The sequence below is a fragment of the Carassius carassius genome, chromosome 4 (genome assembly GCF_963082965.1).
Source record: "Carassius carassius chromosome 4, fCarCar2.1, whole genome shotgun sequence".
In the NCBI taxonomy this organism is placed as follows: domain Eukaryota; kingdom Metazoa; phylum Chordata; class Actinopteri; order Cypriniformes; family Cyprinidae; genus Carassius; species Carassius carassius.
Window position 1 is genome coordinate 9,050,848 of NC_081758.1, and position 20,919 is coordinate 9,071,766.

Below are 20,919 nucleotides of genomic sequence, written 5' to 3' on the forward strand. Positions count from 1 at the left end.
TTCAAATATTTCCTTTATTGAAAATAAATGCCTTTCTGATCTGATATATGGTGGGAAAAGGAGTAGCCTACAAGTTTTGGTAGAACAAGGGCGACCTTGAACCTTGGTCGCTTGTGTCTAAATTATTCATCACATGTCTTTTATCCACTGCGCTACTGCTATTAAAGATAAATGGACATCTTTTGCAGTGCTGTTTATTGGTGGACAGAGTTATTGTACTTAGTCTCTGCCAACAAATTATTTGTTATATTACTTCAATAATTTTATTATTCAATAAAAATGCTTTAAAATAATCTGTGCTGTATAAAGCACTATAGAGATAAAGGTGACATTATTTGAGAATACTGTTTTTAGATACACAGCGATAGCTTGTAGTTTACAAAAACATGTATGTATAAAAGTGTTATATAATTATCCTTCCCCATCTCCAGTTCACTCACGCATTTGAAGAAGAAACATTACATGGAGTGCATTGCGTTTTGGGAAACCGTATCCCATGCATTGTCTTCAGATGCATACATCAAATTTCAGCAAAAGTAGCAGGTAATCTGGGCATTCCATGCATAAAGAGAATTCTCTTACTATTCACAGTATACATGCAGCATACTGCAATATAGTAGTAGTTTTGTGGTAGTAGGCTATTCTGAACACAGCTTCTGTACTGATTTCAGTGTACTTGAGTTATATTTACCAGTTTCTGGTAAATATAGTAGGTCATCCGGGTATTTGATGCATACAGAAAATTTGCACACTATGCACAGCATACATACTGGATACTGCTGAAATAGTAAGAGTAGTATGATATAGTAAGGCATTTCGAACACAGCATAGGAGTTAGGAGCTATTTTTAGCCTTAAGATGTTTTAAGAATATGGGCCCAGATGTTTTGTTCTGCCAAGACATAATTGACTCTGTAATTTCACATAATAAACACATTTTGAGGTACAAGTTCATTTAACCATTCAAAGTTGAGCACCGCATCATACTGCTTCAGAATGAACACACAAAAGCACACATGATGTGAGAATTTGATAGCAGCGATCTGTCATTTACTGTATGCAAATACTTTTTATCACAGAAAAAAAATTACAATAAACTATTTACCATGGCTTCATTCTCCAGTAGACCTCAGAGAATATTTACATTAGAAATGTCACATTTCTGCTTTATAGCAGATTCTGACCATAATGCATAAAAGAGGTCTTTCATGATGTGTTCTCTGTTTTGTGATGTTTATCCCAGTTATTCAGTAAGTTTCTTACACATATATTTTGAGTCCATATTGACTGGATGGGACACTGGATGGTGCAGAGACAGTCTGTACCATACGTCTGGATTGAGGCTGGTAGGAGTATGATCTAAAGTTCTGAAGATGTGATCTAAACAAACAAAACGAGAAAAAAAGAAAGAAAAAAAGATTGTAAATACAGACATTTGTGAAAAACAAACAACTAATGTCACCTGCTGCTGAGCTGTACCAACAATGTCTTAGTCAGGTAACTAATACAATGGTTTGTAAATGAAGTGTCATTTTAATAGGGCATGTGTTGCATACTAAACTCATTTTTTTCTTGTTTGCTGCGTATTCCACAGGAACACAGCAAGCAGCTGCCACCACATAAAGCCATTGTTGCCGAACTCCAACCAATGTACAGCCCGTCTCCGATTTCATACCTAAAGACATAGGACACATCAAACGTTACATCACAGAGGCATTCCAAGACCGCTGATCTTTTATGACTTGCCAATTTTGATAGCTTCCCTAATAATTTGATACTGTTTAATTAGAAAACTCTGACAAATATGATAAACTGAGAAAAAAAACTGATTCTTTTGGTCTTAAAATTTTCTCTAATAGTTCTACATACTGATATGCAGACTCTATATTCCACTTACTTTATTCCTGGATAAAGTGGGTCAAAGAATTCCTGAGTGATATTGAAAGCATACCAAGATGCTGCAATCATCGTACACAGACCTGAAACATGAAGATTAATTTTGAGACAAACTGCAAAAGGTTTAATCACTATGATTCTCCTTACCAAGACAGTCTATTATAGGCTGTTTGGAAGAAATTTATATTATGAAAACATAATCTTTATAGTCTTTGGTAAAACTTAACAAGTTTCAATTCATTAACATTAACAGTATTTAATTGGGTCGCATAACGATACTTATGCAGTATTTACTAATCTTGGTTAAGATTACCCTCTACATATACTATGTTTTTAAAACTGCAGTTTGTATACATTAATGTAATATAACCAAACAATAATTAACAATGAATAGTATATTTATAAAAAAAAAATTTACCTAGATAGTGTATATAATATATAGACTACCATTGACCTAGTATCAAATGCTATATAAAATATTTGTGACGTGACATTCAGCCAAGTATGGTGATCCATACTCAGAATTCGTGCTCTGCATTTAACCCATCCGAAGTGCACACACACTGAGCAGTGAACACACACACTGTGAACACACACCCAGAGCAGTGGGCAGCCATATATGCTGCAGCGCCCGGGGAGCAGTTCGGGGTTCAATGCCTTGCTCAAGGGCACCTAAGTCGTGGTATTGAGGGTGGAGAGAGCACTATACATGCACTCCCCCCACCCACAATTCCTGCCGGCCTGAGACTCGAACTCACAACCCTTTAACCATTAGGCCACGATTTCCCCCTTTTTTTTCTTTTTTTTTTTTCCTTTTTTTATTATATATTGTATAATAAAAATTCACCGTTAGTTGAAAACCGAATGTATGAAAGTTAGCAAATTTAATCCAAGGGTTAACCAGCTCTTTTTAAATAGAAAAAGATAGAAAAAAAAAATGTTATATAGCTGTTTGGTATAAAAATGCCAAACTGACATACTTTAAGACAAGACTCAATTAGATAATGATAGTGTGACACTTTATGGACTTTTGTGTTTGTTTTCATTTCCATTCCTCATATTCTTTGACCTAGTTTCTGTCTCCCTTTGATTGTGCCATCATTGTTTTCAGGTGTTTTGTGTCAATTACCCTCATTAATGTACCCCTTATAAGTTGCATTATGTTTAGTGTTTGGTTGTTCAGTCTTGTCGATGTGTACGTGTGTTTCTGCCTTCCCCCTATGGTCTACCCTCATGTGGATTGTTAAAGACTTTGTATAATCATCTTTCTTGTTACATGCTTCTCTCCTGTATCACACCGTGACCGAAGACTGGACCTTGAAAAAGTAAAGCAGTGTGTTTCCCCACGTTTTTTTTCCCCCAATTTGTCAGTTTTATTTTTATTTTATGGATGATCTTGCTGGAGCAGATGACCTTTCCCTTGAGGATCATACAAGACCATTCATTGAAAAAATCACCAACCATACCCACTATCTGGATTATTGCCTAGAGCGTGGTTGTCCAGAGTTGGTCCCTGTGGGAATTTCGCTGCCTTGTGCTGCTGGTGTCTTGTCCATCGCCTCTGACTGTGGACATCGTGGACCACACCAGCCCCATCCCAGACCCAGATCCCAGCCCACCATCTCCCCGATGCGCAGAGCGCATGCTCGAGCCCACTGCTGATGGAGAGCCAGAGTCTGTGCACTGGATTCTGCCACTCTCCATCGGCGTCATGGCTAGAGCATCCCTTGTCTCTGCCTCCAGCCTTTGAGTCCCGGACTCCGCCTCGGCCCTTCCACCCAGTGGCTCCACCATGGCTCCGTCTTTGCCGTCGGTCGGCCCCCTGGAGTCGTAGGTCCTTCCTCCACCCTGGCTCCTCCCTCCATCATCACCCTGGACTTTATTTCCCTCCCGATCATCTGGCCACCTCCTGAACCTCCTCCTGTCTGTTTGTGCTACTCTTTAGCCATTCCCTCTGTATTCCTTTTCTGAGGCGCAAGGTCACCCCTTCCAGGAGTGGGGCAAAATGTCACACTTTATGGACTTTTGTTTGTTTTCGTTTCCATCCTTCGTATACTCTGACCTAGTTTCTGCCTCCCCTTGATTGTCATCCTCTTCAAGTGTTTCATGTCAATTTCCCTCATTATTAATGTTTCCTTTTTATCTTTTCAGTGTTTGGTTGTCCGGTCTTGTCTATGTGTGTTTCTGCCTCCTTTCTATGGTTTACTCCTGTGTGTGTCTTATTAAAGACTTTGTATCATCTTGCTCGTTACATGCTTCTCTCCCCCATCACACCATGAAAGCACCACACAGACTTTATTAAAGAATGACCTGATTTTATATTATGTTAGTGCTGGCCGCAGATAAAGTTTTAATAGTTGGTGATTTTTATGTCCATGTTGATAATGAAAATGATGCATTGGTATCAGCATTCATAGACATTCTGAACTTTATTAGTGTTAGACAACACATCTCATGACCTACATTGTTAAATCATACTCTAGATTTAATACTGTCACATGGAATTGATTTTGACGGTGTTGAAGTTATGCAGCCAAGTGATGGTATCACAGATCATTATTTAGTTTTTGTGCAAACTTCATATAGCTAAAACTGTAAATTCTACTTGTTACAAGTATGGTAGAACCACCACTTCTACCACAAAAGACTTAATCAGTAAGTAATCTTCCTGATTTATCCCAATTCCTTAGCATATCCAAAACCTCAGAACCACTTGATGATGTGACAGAAACTATGGACTCATTCTTTTCTAGCATTTTAAATACAGTTGCTCCTTTATGCTTAAGAAAGATTAAGGAAAACAGTCTGACGGTGGTATGATGAGCACTTTCACTCTAAAAGAGAGAAGCCCAGAAAATGGAGCACAGTTGGAGGATCAGAACTAGAGGTATTTTGTATTGCTTGGTGGGAAAGTAACCTATCCTACAGAAAAGCATTAAAAACTGCTAGATCTGATAACTTTGTCTCTTTTAGAAGAAAACAAACATAACACCAGGTATTTATTCAATAAACTGGCTAATGAAAAATTAAGCATCAACAAGTGTTGATATTTTCCAACAGCACAGCAGAAATGACTTTTTGAACTACTTTACTTCCAAGATCACTACTATTAGAGATGAAATTGTAACCATACAGTCGTCAGCTATAATATCACATCAGAAGACATGCTGTAGATCGCCTGAGGAACAATTCCACTCATTTTCTACTATAGGACAGGAAGAAGTGCATAAACTTGTTAAATCATCTAAAACAAAAACATGTATGTTAGACCCTATTCCATCTAAGCTCCTAAAAGAGGTGCTTACATAAGTCATAGATCCTCTTCTGACTATTATTAATTCATCAGTGTCATAAGGATATGTCAACAAAAACCTTCAAACTGACTATTATTAAGCTTCTCATCAAAAAAACCTTGACCCCAAAAGAACTATTTAATTACAGACCGATCTCAAATCTCACTTTTCTAACCCAGATACTAGAAAAGGTAGTATCGTCATCCTTACATTCCTTCTTATGAAAAATGGTATCTGTGAGGATTTCCAGTCAGGATTTAGAGTCGTATCCAGTCGTACCATAGTACTGAGACTGCTCTAATTAGAGTTACAAATGACCTGCTCTTATCATCTGATCGTGTTTGTATCTCTCTATTAGTGCTATTAGATCTTAGCGCTGCGTTTGACATTGTTGACCACAACATTCTTTTGCATAGACTAGAAAACTTTGTTGGCATTAATGGAAGTGCATTAGCAAGGTTTAAATCATACCTAAATGAACGCCATCAATTCGTAGCAGTGAATGAAGAGGTATCATATCGATCACAAATGCAGTATGGAGTACCTCAAGGCTCAGTACTAGGGTCATTACTTTTCACGCTTTACATGTTACCCTTGGTAAAAATCATCAGGAAACATGGTGTTAGCTTTCACTGTTATGCTGACAATACTCAGTTCTATATTTCTTTGTGGCCCGGCAAAACATACCAATTTGAAAAACTAGCAGAATGCATAGTCGATATAAAAAAAACTGGGTGACGAGTAATTTATTTACTGCAGAGGTGTTAATTATAGGATCTAAAAACTGCATGTAATAATAACCAAGAACACTGTCTAAGCCTTAATGGCTGCTCTGTCAATTCTTCGTCATCAGTTAGGAACCTAGATGTGTGTGACAATCGCATTCCAGTAAAACACAGGGAGAGAGATAGATCCAATTGCAGATATGATTTATTATTGGGGTAATCCAAAACATAATGAAAACAAGCCAGGGTCAAAACCAGAAAGAAGTCCAAAAACAAAGGAAGGAACAGAAAAGGAAATGGAACGGGAACTCAGAAAACGAGGGGTCTCGGAGGACGAGAAGACTAACAAAGAATTTCGGAGGACGAGAAGACTGGGATATGAAAGGAAAGGACTTCATACAGACAACATGAAAAGACTGGTAAATATAGGGAGGCTAATGACAATTAAGTAAAGGCACCTGGTGCAATTAGCAGGAGTGCAATTACTGTAAAGAAAGGACAAGACTAGTGGAATTCTAGTGCCTACGGTGAAGTGCCTAAGGGCAAGTGAGCCCACTAGTGGACACCCAGGGAAACAGAGACTAGACAGTGTGACATTACCCCCTCCTCCACGGAGCAGCTGCCAGATGCTCCACCCGAACCCAAGGGAAGACCAAAGACACAAAAAGACCAGGAGGGAGGTGGAGCGGCGGAGGATCAGGGGGAGGGACGGAGGGCCAGGTCCATAGATGGAAACCGAAAAAAAGACACAGACAAAAAAACAAAACAACCACAAAAACACAAGTCCAGGAGGACATAACGTGACGCCCACCAGGGCGGAGCAGAAGACCACCACATCCGTGTGGTCGAGGCAGCAGCCCCCCAGGGTGGAGCAGAAGACCACCACAACCGTGTGGTCGGGAAGGGAACCCCCCAGGGCGGAGCAGAAGACCACCACAACCGTGTGATCGGGACGGAAACCCCCCAGGGCGGAGCAGAAGACCACCACAACAGTGTGGTCGGGACGGAAGCCCCCCAGGGCGGAGCAGAAGACCACCACATCCGTGTGGTCAAGACTGAAACCCTCCAGGGCGGAGCAGAAGACCACCACATCAGTGCGGCCGAATAAACAGGAGGACAAGGCTGGTTGGGCAAGTCTGAAACAGAAAACATGAACAAGTTAAGGGTAGCCTCTGTGGCCACCACAGGATCAGTCGGGTGCTCAGAGAGTTCGACTGAGACGTGACGAGACTCTGGAGCCGTGCGCTTCCTCTCCCCTCTCCGTCCACCATGGTGTGACGGCGGCTCCGATCCGTTCCACACGAGCCCAGGGTCGAAGGGGGGCCATGGTGGAGAGCGATGCTGGACCTCCTCTCGATCACTAACTCCTTTGCGACCTCCCCTGGTCCCACGGAAACCAACCAGGCGGGTTCCCTCAAACCCACTCCTATCCCGCTCAGTGGCTGGGGAGGAAACATGAAAAGACATACCGCTGGATATTTAGGGGATGAAGTCCTTCTGTGACGATCGCGTTCCAGTAAGACACAGGGAGAGAGATAGATCCAATTGCAAGTATGATTTATTATTGGGGTAATCCAAAACGTGATGAAAACAAGCCAGGGTCAAAAACAAACAAACAAAGGAAGGAACAGAAAAGGAAATGGAACGGGAACTCGGAAAACGAGGAGGATGAGAAGACTAACAAAGAATCTCGGAGGATGAGAAGACTGGGATACGAAAGGAAAGGACTCCATACAGACAACATGAAAAGACATGGTAAATATAGGGAGGCTAATGACAATTAAGTGAAGGCACCTGGTGCAATTAGCAGGAGTGCAAATACTGTGATGAAAGGACAAGACTAGTGGAATTCTAGTGCCTACGGTGAAGTGCCTAAGGGCAAGTGAGCCCACTAGTGGACACCCAGGGAAACAGAGACTAGACAGCGTGACAATGTGCTATTTGATAGCAATCTTTCCTTAAGAAAACGTGTTTCTAACATTTGTAAAACTGCATTTTTTCATCTCAAAAATATATTCAAATTACGACCTATGCTCTCAATGTTTCCCAATGCAGAAATATTAATCCATGTGTTTATGACCTCGAGGTTAGATTATTGTAATGCTTTATTGGGTGATAGTTCTGCATGCTTAATAAACAAACTCCAGCTGGTTCAAAATGCAGCAGCTGGAGTTCTTACTAGAACCAGGAAGTATGACCATATTAGCCCAGTTTTGTCAACACTGCACTGGTTAACTATTAAACATTTTATAGATTTGAAAATCTTACTTATTATTTATAAAGCCCTGAATGGTTTAGCAACTCAGTATTTGAACGAGCTCTTTTATAAAATTATAGTCCTCCATGCCAGGGGCGGACTGGGACCAAAAATTGGCCCTGGACTTTCTGGCCCACAGCAGCCCACCACATCAAAATGCAAACGCCCCTGTTTTGATGTAATTTATTTATTTGATATTTAAGTATACTGTTTGGGGATTTTAACCAATAGGGCAACTGATCCTCCATTGAGAAAAAAAAAAAAAAAAAAAAGATAACCTGCGTGCTGCAGCTGTTCATTTAGCGACTCCTAGTGAGCGATACATGTTCATCACGAGACAAACATTCTCCTAGAACTCACACTTTGCATTCAATTAACCAGTGTTGGGGAGTAACTAGTTACATGTAACTTAATTACGTAATTTAATTACAAAATAAATGTAACTGTAATCAGTTACAGTTACTAAGAAAAAATGAGTAATTAAATTACAGTTACTTCTGAAAATTTTAAAGATTACAGTGGGGATTACATCTGAATATTTACACACATCCACATACAGATGTAATTGATTTCTTTCCCAAATTGAACTGACTATTCTGAGACGAACGGCCCTATAATTTCCGCGATGCAGAAACATAGTCTGGTTAGTAGAATCCAGTCATAAAAACGGGATTGCTATTGCCTAACACGGACGGAATATGCCACATTGGACAAATATATCAAAAGTACACTTGCATCAAAGCATATGCAAAGTTTTAATATTTGCTATAAATTCAGAGACAAAGGTTACTGTTGTTAAACCATGCCACAAATTTACATATTTATTTATTTAAAAATAAGTACAAATGGTAATCCATTTGCAATAATAATTAAAAAAAAAACATGGTTACTGTACTTTTACGTAATAAAAGCAGTTAATTTTTGTGAGGGAAAAACATGACTCATGTTCAGTATTAGGATTTTATATTGTAGTGATGCACTCAATTTGACATGTAGGCAATTTAGAAAGTATAGTTTTGTTAAATCTTGAGTGTTAAAGTCATGAGGTAGATGGATAACAGGGCAAAATAAAGAGACTGAAAAGAAATGAAGTGAAGGTGAAGTTCAGGAGAGAACTTTTAATTATTTTGCATGTCCCCAAACTAAAGATTTAAATCTTTTTTTATATCAGGTCCATACAAAAAATAGTGTTGTCCATGAATTTGTTTGTATGAGTTTGAGATTTCCCGGTCTGAAATTTTATCCCAGTCCGCCCCATGTGGAAATTAATGAAGCAGACATGCAGACATGTGTTCAAATTTGATCATCTTAATTCAAGTGATGAAGGATTGTAAAAGTCTGACAGTATTGAGCACTGCTGTAAGGTTAAACCTGAATGGTGTAAATGTTTGAAGATGATTAACAGTTGCAAATAAACATTTATTGGAGATTTTGAAAAGTAATCAAAAGTAATTAGTTACATTACTTTAATAAAGTAATTGAAAAAGTTACACTACTATTACATTTTAAATAGGGTAACTTGTAATCTGTAACCTATTACATTTCCAAAGTAACCTTCCCAACACTGCAATTAACAGATGCATGAATATACGGTAATATAAGTTCATGATCCGATTCGTGAACAGATTATTCTCTTGAGTAAATCTTTTAAAATAATCATTTATTTTGTTTAACGAAAATATTGTGGAAACCAGTGGTTCACAAACTGGATAGATCTGAGGTGCAGGGCTCGCAAAATCGCTAGCCCGACGTCCAGGGGCTATTGTGTTTTGCAGTCGGGCTCCAAAATGTATCACTGCTCTTCCCGACGGGCTATCGTGAATAGTGATTTAAAATTCGCGTTGTTCACTCGCTTGGAGGGGTGAAATGTATCGTAGTTGATCGTTTTCACTTGTTTCTAAATCTTGCTGATTCAACTTTTTTAAACAATTTGCGCGCGTTCGAAGCTTGCGCGCACTCATTCAAAGCACGCGCTGTGAGCAGCATTTCAGACAATGCGCGTACAAAGAATTAATTCATCTTTTGGGTATCCTAACTTCTGAATGAATAAATACACACACAATTATTTCAAAATAATGGTATCTGCAAGTATTCTCGTAAACACAGTCGGTTATGTTTTAAGTGAACGTATACAGTGGCCTGCTGCTCAGAGAAATTCGCTGTACCAGATGAATCTGTCTCTCTCTAAATTAGACGAAAACGCGCTTGTTGGCTGCGCGATCGACTCACTCATCCATTTGCGTAGAAAAGAGATGTAATATTATCATTTCCGTCAATAAAAAAAAAAAAAAAAAATATATATATATATATTTGTGTACCGGGTGGGCCGGCCCACATTGGCTAGCGGCCCACCGGGAAATAAGTCCCGGTGCTCCAGATGGCCAGTCCGCCCCTGCTCCATGCCCGCTGCGTTCTTAAAAACTCTGGCAATTTGATAATACCTAGGATATCAAAATCAACTGCAGGCGGCAGATCCTTTTCCTATTTAGGGCCTAAAGTCTGGAATAGAGGTCTTCACGGGTCCATAAATTCGTGCCCGAACCAGAAAGAGACCTGTAATGTACTACACCGAACCGACCCGGACCCGTCTAATATTTCAAAAGCTGGACCCGGACCCGTGTAGTTCCGAGAAATGCCTACCCGGACCGGACCCGTATATTATTTGAAGGCTGGACCCGAACCCGTCGTGAAGACACAGACCCGACTGGACCCGATTGTCACATATTCCACTTTAAATTGCTATTACAAGTCAATAAACATGTTGCGAAAAAAAAACCTATATCTTAATTTAAGGAGCCGTAGTCTGTGATGCATTATAATCACATTAAGGAGTACCTGACTGCCTGTGATGCATTATAATCCTCAGACAAGAAAGTTATTCATGTTATTTCGCTCGTTATTCCAAGTCCAAGCTTAATCCACTCATTATCTCAGCTTCAAAGTTCCCCTTGATGTCACGGTGACGGATGACAAATGCAACTGTGCACATGTACATTCTGACTCGAGCTAACTCGCATAATAACTTCGACTGTTTACCCTTTTGAACTAACATAACAAACGCTCCTTCAGTGCCATGGCCGCTTACGCTATCATCTCTGTGCTCTCTGCTCTGTGTCGAGTCTGAATCTGACCACTAAAACTTTAAGATTAAACGGTTTATTTATATTAGTATAAAAATGGGAGAAAATGTAAAGCGCGGTTTGTCCCTCACTGGTTGCCATAGAAACATGACACGCGCTCGAGACTGCATGTGTTAGCTGGATCATCCTAAAATATGATTTAACGCAATTTGAGCGTCATAGAAAACATTCATGTGACAGTTCACCTCCGATTTTGTTGCTGATTTGAAATATATTAAATATGAGTGTCAAGTCTGCAATTATTACCGTGCAATTATTACCTGCAATTATTACCGTACTTGCATTCTGCGCGCTCTGCTTCTAACGGCAGAGAGAGAGAGAGATTGCTGTTTTATTTTTATTTTATTTTTTTGCTCACTCTGTTCTTTTCGTAATTTTACAAGTTGCAAGTTACAAAAAACACAAGCTGTGTCTGATCACGGCCAGGTGTTCTCCGAGTCCGATGACTCCGATCGCACAGGTATTTGTCATTGTTAGATATATGTTAAACAGACCCGGGACCCGAAGTAATAGATTCGGACCCGACCCGGACCCGGCTGACCATTTAAAATATAGACCCGGACCCGTACGGTCCCGGGTCGGGTCCCGGGTCGACGGGTCTCGGGTGCACTGTGAAGACCTCTAGTCTGGAATAACCTACCTAACATTGTTTGGGAGGCAGACACACTCTTGCAGTTTAAAGTTTAAAGACCCATCTCTTTATCCTGACTTACACATACAGTAACACACTAATATGCTTATAATATCCAAATTCGTTAAAAGATTTTTAGGCTGCATTAATTAGGTAAACCGGAACTGGGAACACTTCCCATAGCACTGATGAACTTGCTACTGTACATCATTAGAAGAATGGCTTCTATGCTAACATTAGTTTGTTTATCTCTTATTCTGAGGTCTACGTAGCCACCAGATTCAGCAGAGACCAGGACAACTAAATGAGAGCCCCGGACACAGATCTACAGCCGGTAAAGACCTTTTCTCAGACGACCACCAGGACAAGACCACAGGAACCAGTTGAGACCTCTGCACAATGTGACTTTGTTGCTGGTCAGAGGAGAACTGGCCCCCTGATTGAGCCTGGTCTCTCCCAAGGTTTTTTCTCCATTCTGTCACCGATGGAGTTTTGGTTCTTTGCCACTGTCACCTCTGGTTCACTTAGTTGGGGACACTTCCATTTACAGCGATATCACTGACTTGATTGCAAAGATTCAATTTGAACTGGATTATGACATCAATGAATTCAATGATGAACTGCCTTTAACTGTCATTTTGCATTATTGAGACATTATTCTTCTAATTAATGCTGTTCATTTGCTTTGACACAATCTGTTTTGTTTAAAGCATTACACAAATAAAGGTGACTTGACTTGACAGATGGTAGCTTTTAACTTCTCATAAATGTTAGTTTGGGAAAGTTGTCACATGATGTCACATAGAGAAATGTTACACAATTCCTTAACAAAACTTTATTTTGACCACAAATGTGGTTTGCTGTTCTTTTGTTACCATATTCTCATCAGTGGTTCTGTGTGCTCTGTGCAGTGTAATGTACCTTGACCTGTAAAAAAAAAGTATCACGACTAACCCCAACCTCCCCTATATTACAGGTGCTAAGATAATAATTGATGTCATTTGGTTATGTTCTTACCTTGGAGTATGAAGAAGACACCTCCAGCTCCAGCGATCCGATCCTTCATTACGTAATTTTCCCCTCCTATTTTGGAGCACTGCATACCCACTAGAGTTGCCACCAATCCGACTGTGCCCAACACAATGGATGTGATCATTAATGCACGGCATGCTTGGATATAACCTGAGAAAAAAGAGAAGGAATGGTTACAAAAAGTCTGACAGCTGATTGGATTGGTGGTTTTGTAGAGGTTCCTAATTTCTGTCCCCTCTTGGTCAAATGGCAAACCAAACCATATTTCTGCTTTAGTGTACAGCATACCCTGATAATAAATAGACTGAGGAAATGAAAAAAAGTGTTACCTTTTTGTCTAAAAATATGGATAATATGCTTGTTAATGCTTAATAATAAACTTATTAAACGTTATCAAATAATTAACAGATCGTTATTTAATGTAAATTTAAATGTTAAAAACAATAACAACAAAAAAATATTTTGTGGAAAACTCTGTGATCAAAATTAAGGAAAAGTAACCACTGTAGCAAGAAAGAAGATTACAACTAAAATTTTGGAGGGTTACAGCTTTCAAAAATTAGTAGGAAGTGTAGAGGCCCTTGCTCTGCATGACTTTAGCATATCTGTGGCTGCAGGATATCACTAGTTAATATAACACTCAGGGTTCAGTCTTTTACCAGTTTGACACAGAACATAATGTTTCCCATCTGACCCAAATTAATTAAACTTGCTTTCGTCACTAAAGTGAACTTTGGATCCATACCATCTGACCCAAATCTCATCATCAATCTCTCTCATCATCAATGAATTTAAGATCCCAGCTACAGTGAAATTCAAAGAATTTAAGAAATTCCAGAATTATTGAACCAATTCCCAACTGAGAGTCTCTGTATTATCCTGTCTTCTTGTTAATTTGTCTTACAAGGACGACCAACCTTTTTGGTGGACTTGAATGAATTAATATCATTCTAAAGCTGCAATTTTCTAGAAATCACAGATTTGGAATGACCAACTTCTCTTACCGTGGCCGCAAGGGTCATATCTTTGGCCTTCATCTGGACAACCTGCTGTCTAAGGGTTTCAGTCACCTTAGATCGGCCCAACATTTTACAATCTCCGAGAAAATTAGAAAAATGCTGCCAGATTTACACCAATAGCTTGGCGGTAAACTTTTTGTAAATTTTCTTTCATTTTGATCAGAGTTCTTTCTTAAATATATCATTTAAGTTTTTCATATGTGCTTCAGAATATAATTCATTTATGAAATGTGCTTATAAAATGTGACATTTTACTCCTGTTAGGATAACTTCAAATATGCACTGACCTTGAAATCTAGAAAATTGTAGGTTGTCTTCAAAATAGACTTCTACTATTTTTACATTTCCACAAATAATTTATTAATCAGTTGTTTATGTTTTCTAAAGTGTAAACGTAAATGTTTATAAATGTTTACTAATCATTGCTACCTTAATGAGCAGTCATGTCATTTGGCAAAATGTGTCCCAAACGACCAGAATTCACCCTATTTGCAGATCTTTATAAATATTTTTTAAATAAATTGTTCATGTTTTTACAATACCCAATCTAAAATTGAGATTATTCATCACTTGTTAATGAATGTTTATAAACACTTACTAATCGTTTTGTATCTTTATGGGCATTGAACTTTTAACTGCTCTAATAACGGGCGGAGAGTGAAGTTTAGCTTTAAGCTTGCTAAAGACATACAGTAATACACATTGTAATTTGGGTGCAAAATGGTTTTATTGCCTCAACACTTATATTAGTACAAACCCGATTCCAAAAAAGTTGACACACTGTACAGATTGTGAGTAAAAAAGGAATGGAATAATTTACAAATCTCATAAACTTATTTTATTCACAATAGAATATACAAGATAACATATCAAATGTTGAAAGTGAGACATTTTGAAATGTCATGCCAAACATTGGCTCACTTTGGATTTCATGAGAGCTACACATTCCAAAAAAGTTGGGACAGGTAGCAATAAGTGGCAGGAAAAGTTAAATGTACATATAAGGAACAGCTGGAGAATCAATTTGCAACTTATTTGGTCAATTGGGAACATGATTGGGTATAAAAAGAGCCTCTCAGAGTGGCAGTCTCTCTCAGAAGTCAAGATGGGCAGAGAATCACCAATTCCCCCAATGCTGCGGCGAAAGAGAATCTGGAACAATCTCTGTGCATAAGGGTCATGGCCGGAAAACCATACTGGATGCCCGTGATCTTCGGGCCCTTAGACGGCACTGCATCACATACAGGAATGCTACTGTAATGGAAATCACAACGTGCTCAGAAATACTTACAGAAAACATTGTCGTTTTATCTGGGCCAAGGCTAATTTAAAATGGACTGTGGCAAAGTGGAAAACTGTTCTGTGGTCAGACAAATCAAAATTTGAAGTTCTTTTTGGAAAACTGGGACGCCATGTCATCCGGACAGAAGAGGACAAGGACAACCCAAGTTGTTATCAGCACTCAGTTCAGAAGCCTGCATCTCTGATTGGGTTGCATGAGTGCATGTGGAATGGGCAGCTTACACATCTGGAAAGGCACCATCAATGCTGAAAGGTATATCCAAGTATGCTCCCATCCAGATATCGTCTCTTTCGGGGAAGACCTTGCATTTTCTAACATGACAATGCCAGATCCAAATATACTGCATAAATTACAACATCATGGCTGCGTGGAAAAAGGATCCGGGTAATGAAATGGCCAGCCTACAGTCCAGATCTTTCACCCATAGAAAACATTTGGCGCATCATAAAGAGGAAGATGCAACAAAGAAGACCTAAGACAGTTGAGCAACTAGAAGCCTGTATAATAAAAGAATGGGACAACATTCCTATTACTAAACTTGAGCAACTTATAACTGTTAAAAAAGAAGAGGGGATGCCACACAGTGGTGAACATGGCCTTGTCCCAACTTTTTTGAGATGTGTTGATGCCATGAAATTTAAAATAAACTTATTTTCCCCTTAAAATGAATTATTTTCTCAGTTAAACATTTGATATGTCATCTATGTTCTGAATATATTTTGTATTTTATTCACAATTTGTACAGTGTCCCAACTTTTTTGGAATCTGGTTTGTATACTATTGTGTATTATTATTAAACATCTTTTTCCTTGAATTATACATCATCAAAAAGAAATAAATATTTTTTTTCAAGAAAATACTTCAATTATAATTTACATATAAAAACAATTATATAAACAGATTGAATCGTGTTGCCATATAGTAATTAAATTGACCCCTGTACACTGTGGACCCTTAACCAACCCATACCTATACCCATACCTCCAAACATCAAACACCCAAATATCACCCATATCACACATAGATTTTCAAGATGTGCATGATTTTATGAATTAAAAGTTTAATGACATTTGTAAACATTTTAATTTACATTAAATAATTATATGTTAATCATTAGGCATTTATTAGTTAACATTAACAAGCACATTATGTTTTAGCTATTTGAATATATATTTATTAACGATCTGTTACGCATTTTATGTTTTGATTTCTTAATGAAAGTAAAGTGTTAGCACTACACTTATTAAGTTTTGTTAGTATTTTTATATTTTAGCTTAAAAGTTTTTATACACAACAATACAATACAATATTATGTGCTTTTATCCCCATCAGTTCCTTGTTCTCTCTATGTAGGTGGAAAAATGTGGAAACTACTCATTTTCAATATTGTTTTTGATAAATCTTCTGAACTTCACATGTAGAGATCCTGCAATCTACAAGAAGTTCCTGAGGAATGCTGTTCCTTGGTTATTTTAACTTTATGGACCATTTGGTTCACACATTTACAGACATTACCTGTTGAATGCATCTGAGGCACAGACACAGTGTAAATATATCTGACTAAAGATACACATAATCTTTCACCTGCAATAAACAAACTACACTAGTGTTGCATGACTTCAATGTCACCATCATTAAGTTTCTGACAATTCTTTCTGTATTTATTTAAAAAAAAAAAAATAATAAAAAAGACTTTGCTCAAGAGTGAATGTAAATACAGCGGTACTGTGAAAGCGGACCATTGAATATATGAGTTTTCTTGTTTGTGTGATGACATTTAAAGTTTATGATTACCTCTGTATTCTCATTTAGCCACATGTTAGCATCCAATATTTTCAAGAAAAGCTAAAGCTTAAAATAAAGGAATATTAATGATGTATTTTATACATCAGAATAAAACATTAAAGTATGTTGAGCGTGTGTTAAATTTCATCAGTCTAACCAAAAACTTATTCAAAAACCCATTGAGTTAAAAAATTGGAACCAGAAGTGCTAAAATTCTAACTTGTCTCTGGATTTGGCTTACAAATAAGTTATCTATAGCATATCTAAGTTAATATAGCATTAATTTAATTAAACATTTTCCATGGATAAAAGCAGAATTGTGTTATATTTGATAGCATCAGAGCGTCCTTCGGAGCATGTTTCCCACACTACTAAGCTGGGAGCGAGAAATAGAAAACCCAAAGTCGAGCTATATTGAGCAAATAGACATTTTTGAGTGGGAAATATGTCAAATATGTGGGAAAAGGACAATTGTTATTATTTTTAATATATAACTGGTTTCATTTGTGAAGAATATTAAAACCGGCCAGTTTTTGTCTTAGAGGTAAGTTACTCAATATGAATTACTTTATCATTAATAGAACTGTATAAAAGCAATATCACTTTCCCAAATGTTCTGTACCAAACACAATCTCATTGAGATTCCATTGTTCTTAATAAAAAACATTTTGTTCATAAACCAATGCAGTAAACAATGAATAATAGCAATACTAGCAATAGTAGTATAGTGATGGTACTATTATCATTACTACAGTTATTTATACAGTTTATTTTTTTTTAGGTATTTTACCTGGTAAAGCGAGCATGGACTGAAAATTCCAACAATTGAAAGTACCGGTGGAGTCGACCGCACAGGACATCCAGAGGTTCTCAAAAATGTCGGCGGTGATGATGACATTATCATCATCTGTAGACACTTTCCAGTAGTGATTATGTAAAGATAATACAGCTGAACCACACGCCAAAAAACCCAAGAGAAGTGCGATAATTTGCAGTATGTCTTTCATATTTATGGATCTTCTGCTTTTCTGGATCTTCTGTTCTATGTGGCATGCGTTCAATCAATGATATGTTACACCAGTAAATGGAATTTAACCTTGTAATAAACATTAGGGGCCGTTTATGATTTTACTGTGCAACAGTCTATGACTAAGCTGTTTGATTACAATGCTTGGTAGCTGCCAGAAGTTATAAATAGGCTACCGCAGGTATACTACTAAAGGAAAACCTATAAGGTAACATCAACTTATTCCAAAGAACCATACAGTAAATTCAGTAATTCTTCCATATACAGTGAAAAGTGGTTTATAGTAGCATTTAAGGGTTAAAGATAAAAGCTTACAGTTATAAATAAATTAACAATAAAAATGATACTGAAGAGAATTCTTTCAAAATTGTTTTTGTCTTTTAAGTTTTTAAGATCACTTGTTTTTTAGATAATAAATTTGAGATTATTTGATTAGTCATGAGGTAATCAGAATCATCTTTATATATGTTTAGAAGAAAAAATTAAATAAAATAAGCAGTTAGCAAATACTTGAGAATGTACTTTTTGAAAGTGTATTTGTATAATCGATACATGCACAATATATTAATATTTGAAATGGAAAAGAATTAACATTCTAAGGAAAGCTGAAGATACATTTCAGTGCTTTATCTTTATTTACCTATGTGCTGTTTAGATTGGAGGGGCTGAATGTTGATACAGCTTTTAAGCTCTTTCAGTGTTTTGCATATTCTGCATATTTTGTGTTGTGTAATATATAGCACTAAAACTTTATGAAAAGTTATTGATACATATGGGTGATACTAAGTTATTAAAATCCCTTAGTATAAATTGCATTCACACCCCCACCACCGGGCAAACAAGTCTTACAAAAAAGTAATACAATATGGTTTTTGTTATTTCAGGCAAGTTAAATCGGTTCATAAAAGTTCAATTGGTTCATTTGGCTCTGTATGCACTTCCAGCTGAATTTATCATCATTATATTAAGATACAAATAGGAACCTTTGATGTTTTATCATCTGGCTGATAATTAGACAACACTTCAATGATTTTATCTTTTAACTAGGCTATAGGCTTTGTAAGTATTCAAACATACAATAAATAACTGGATATCTACAGAAGCCTATATTACCCAATAAATCAATAAATGCTTCCCTGACTATGTGATCTTTAACTTCAACAGAGGAGTGGACAGCAATGTGGATAAGTTTAAAAAGACCCAAGGTGGCTGAATAAATCCTTTCAAGACATAAATTGGAGCACTGGCATTTGGAAATCTTATATGTGAATATGAGGGAATTTTAAATAATATCATGCTTGTTGCACCCCAGCTGTACATAGTGTGAGCTGCCTGACAATGACAGTTCTTACTTTTGCCCACCATTGATGATGCCACATATTCAAGCCCAGACTTGGCAGAGCCACATATTGTAAACCAACACTTGCCAGAACCCACCTCAATTCCATTCCTGAAAATAATGTTTCCTGGGTGACTATTAAATTGTTTACTCCATCAGCATTTCTTCCTCTCTTATTAAAAGAACACCAGCTTTTTACAACTTGTTCACTGAGCAAGTTAGATTACTAAGGTTATAATCTGATAAAACCTTTAACCCTTAATTTTAAAGGTCAGTGTGTAACTCACCCAGCACCTCTTTTAGCACCAAATTAAAATCTTCTTTCCATATATACCCTGACTATATATACCACAATGTGGTTTAGTTTTATTTGCAGCATGTGTTCAAAGTTTGCAAAAAGCACTTGAAACGGGTGTAAATAAAAGAGAAACAAATACAAACAGACAATCTCAGTGCAAAACATTCAAGTAAGGAAAACACTCTTTGTCAACACAAAACATCTCATTTTACCATTTTATATCACTTAGCCCCTGCACTCTCTATTGTCTTCTGGATCTATGGCTACAGTAAGACTCCTACTTAAATAGCAGGCTTTTAGCTAAAATGTTGAGTCTGGTTCTAATATCTGAAAGAAATGCTATTCCAAACTGCCTTAAAATCAAGTAAAAAGCACAAACTGTTTGGGTTCTGACTTAAGTATATACTTAGTTGTAATGTAATAAGGGTTATTTATATATATATATATATATATATATATATATATATATATATATATATATATATAGTGGCGGGAGGAGCACAAGACAGACACAGTGGGCGTGGCGTCAGGCCTCGGAGAGGCTTTTATTAACAGAAAATCAAATAAAACAGGGGATAAAGGTGGCCAAAGGGGAAGAGTGTCCAAAATAAACAGGGAATCTTGTGTCCTCGTCGTGCTGCGGGGTTCATGTGGGTCGGGCAGTGTTCATGGAGGAAGGGTCCAGGTAAGGGGCGGAGTCCTGCGGCAGCACGCGCTCCCCTCTTCGGTCCGGGGCGTGAGGGGCGGTGGCTTCCTCTAGCGGCCGCATCACTCTCGTTGGCCGCGGCGCTGGCAGGGGATGGACGGCCCAGCATCCTGGCCCGACGGCCATGTAAACGGGAGTCCCTCAATGCATCCTTCCTGGACCCACGAGGACGAAGAGACCGGTCTCCCGAGGAGAGGAGCGTTGGGCTTTTAAACAGCGGCGGTGATGAGGCTCCATTTCCTTTAGGTGTGCCCATAGACTGTATAAAAGGGTGTGCCTCATCACACGCCGCCAGCCCTGACTCGTCCAGCGCCCCTCCTCTCACACACCCACTCCAGTCGGGAGCCTGGTGTAGGGCGGTGATTTAGGACGGGGTGCCGGTGACAATCAGGGAGGAGGCAGCTGATTCGTCACAATATATATATATATATATATAGAGAGAGAGAGAGAGAGAGAGAGAGAGTTAATG

At 38.1% G+C, this 20,919-nt stretch overlaps 1 protein-coding gene across 1 annotated transcript; it reads right to left on the reverse strand.

Annotated features, from left to right (window-relative positions):
• Window positions 1-912: 912 nt before the first annotated feature.
• On the reverse strand, window positions 913-18,447 carry cldn15b (claudin 15b). Its single transcript, XM_059546040.1, has 5 exons — window positions 17,871-18,447; window positions 12,959-13,123; window positions 1,897-1,978; window positions 1,561-1,674; window positions 913-1,379 (listed from the first exon to the last, which is right to left on the reverse strand). The coding sequence occupies exons 1-5, from the start codon at window positions 18,085-18,087 to the stop codon at window positions 1,259-1,261; spliced, it is 699 nt and encodes a 232-aa protein (XP_059402023.1). The 5' UTR covers window positions 18,088-18,447; the 3' UTR covers window positions 913-1,258.
• Window positions 18,448-20,919: the final 2,472 nt, after the last annotated feature.

Bases quoted from the DNA above. Each gene is read 5' to 3' on its own strand.
- cldn15b (XM_059546040.1), bottom strand. From the start codon at position 18,087: ATGAAAGACATACTGCAAATTATCGCACTTCTCTTGGGTTTTTTGGCG. The intron at 13,124-17,870 runs GTAAAATACCTA...CTTTTTTCTCAG, and splicing joins GTCCATGCTCGCTTTACCAG to GTTATATCCAAGCATGCCGT. The intron at 1,675-1,896 runs GTAAGTGGAATA...CTATGTCTTTAG, and splicing joins CCACTTTATCCAGGAATAAA to GTATGAAATCGGAGACGGGC.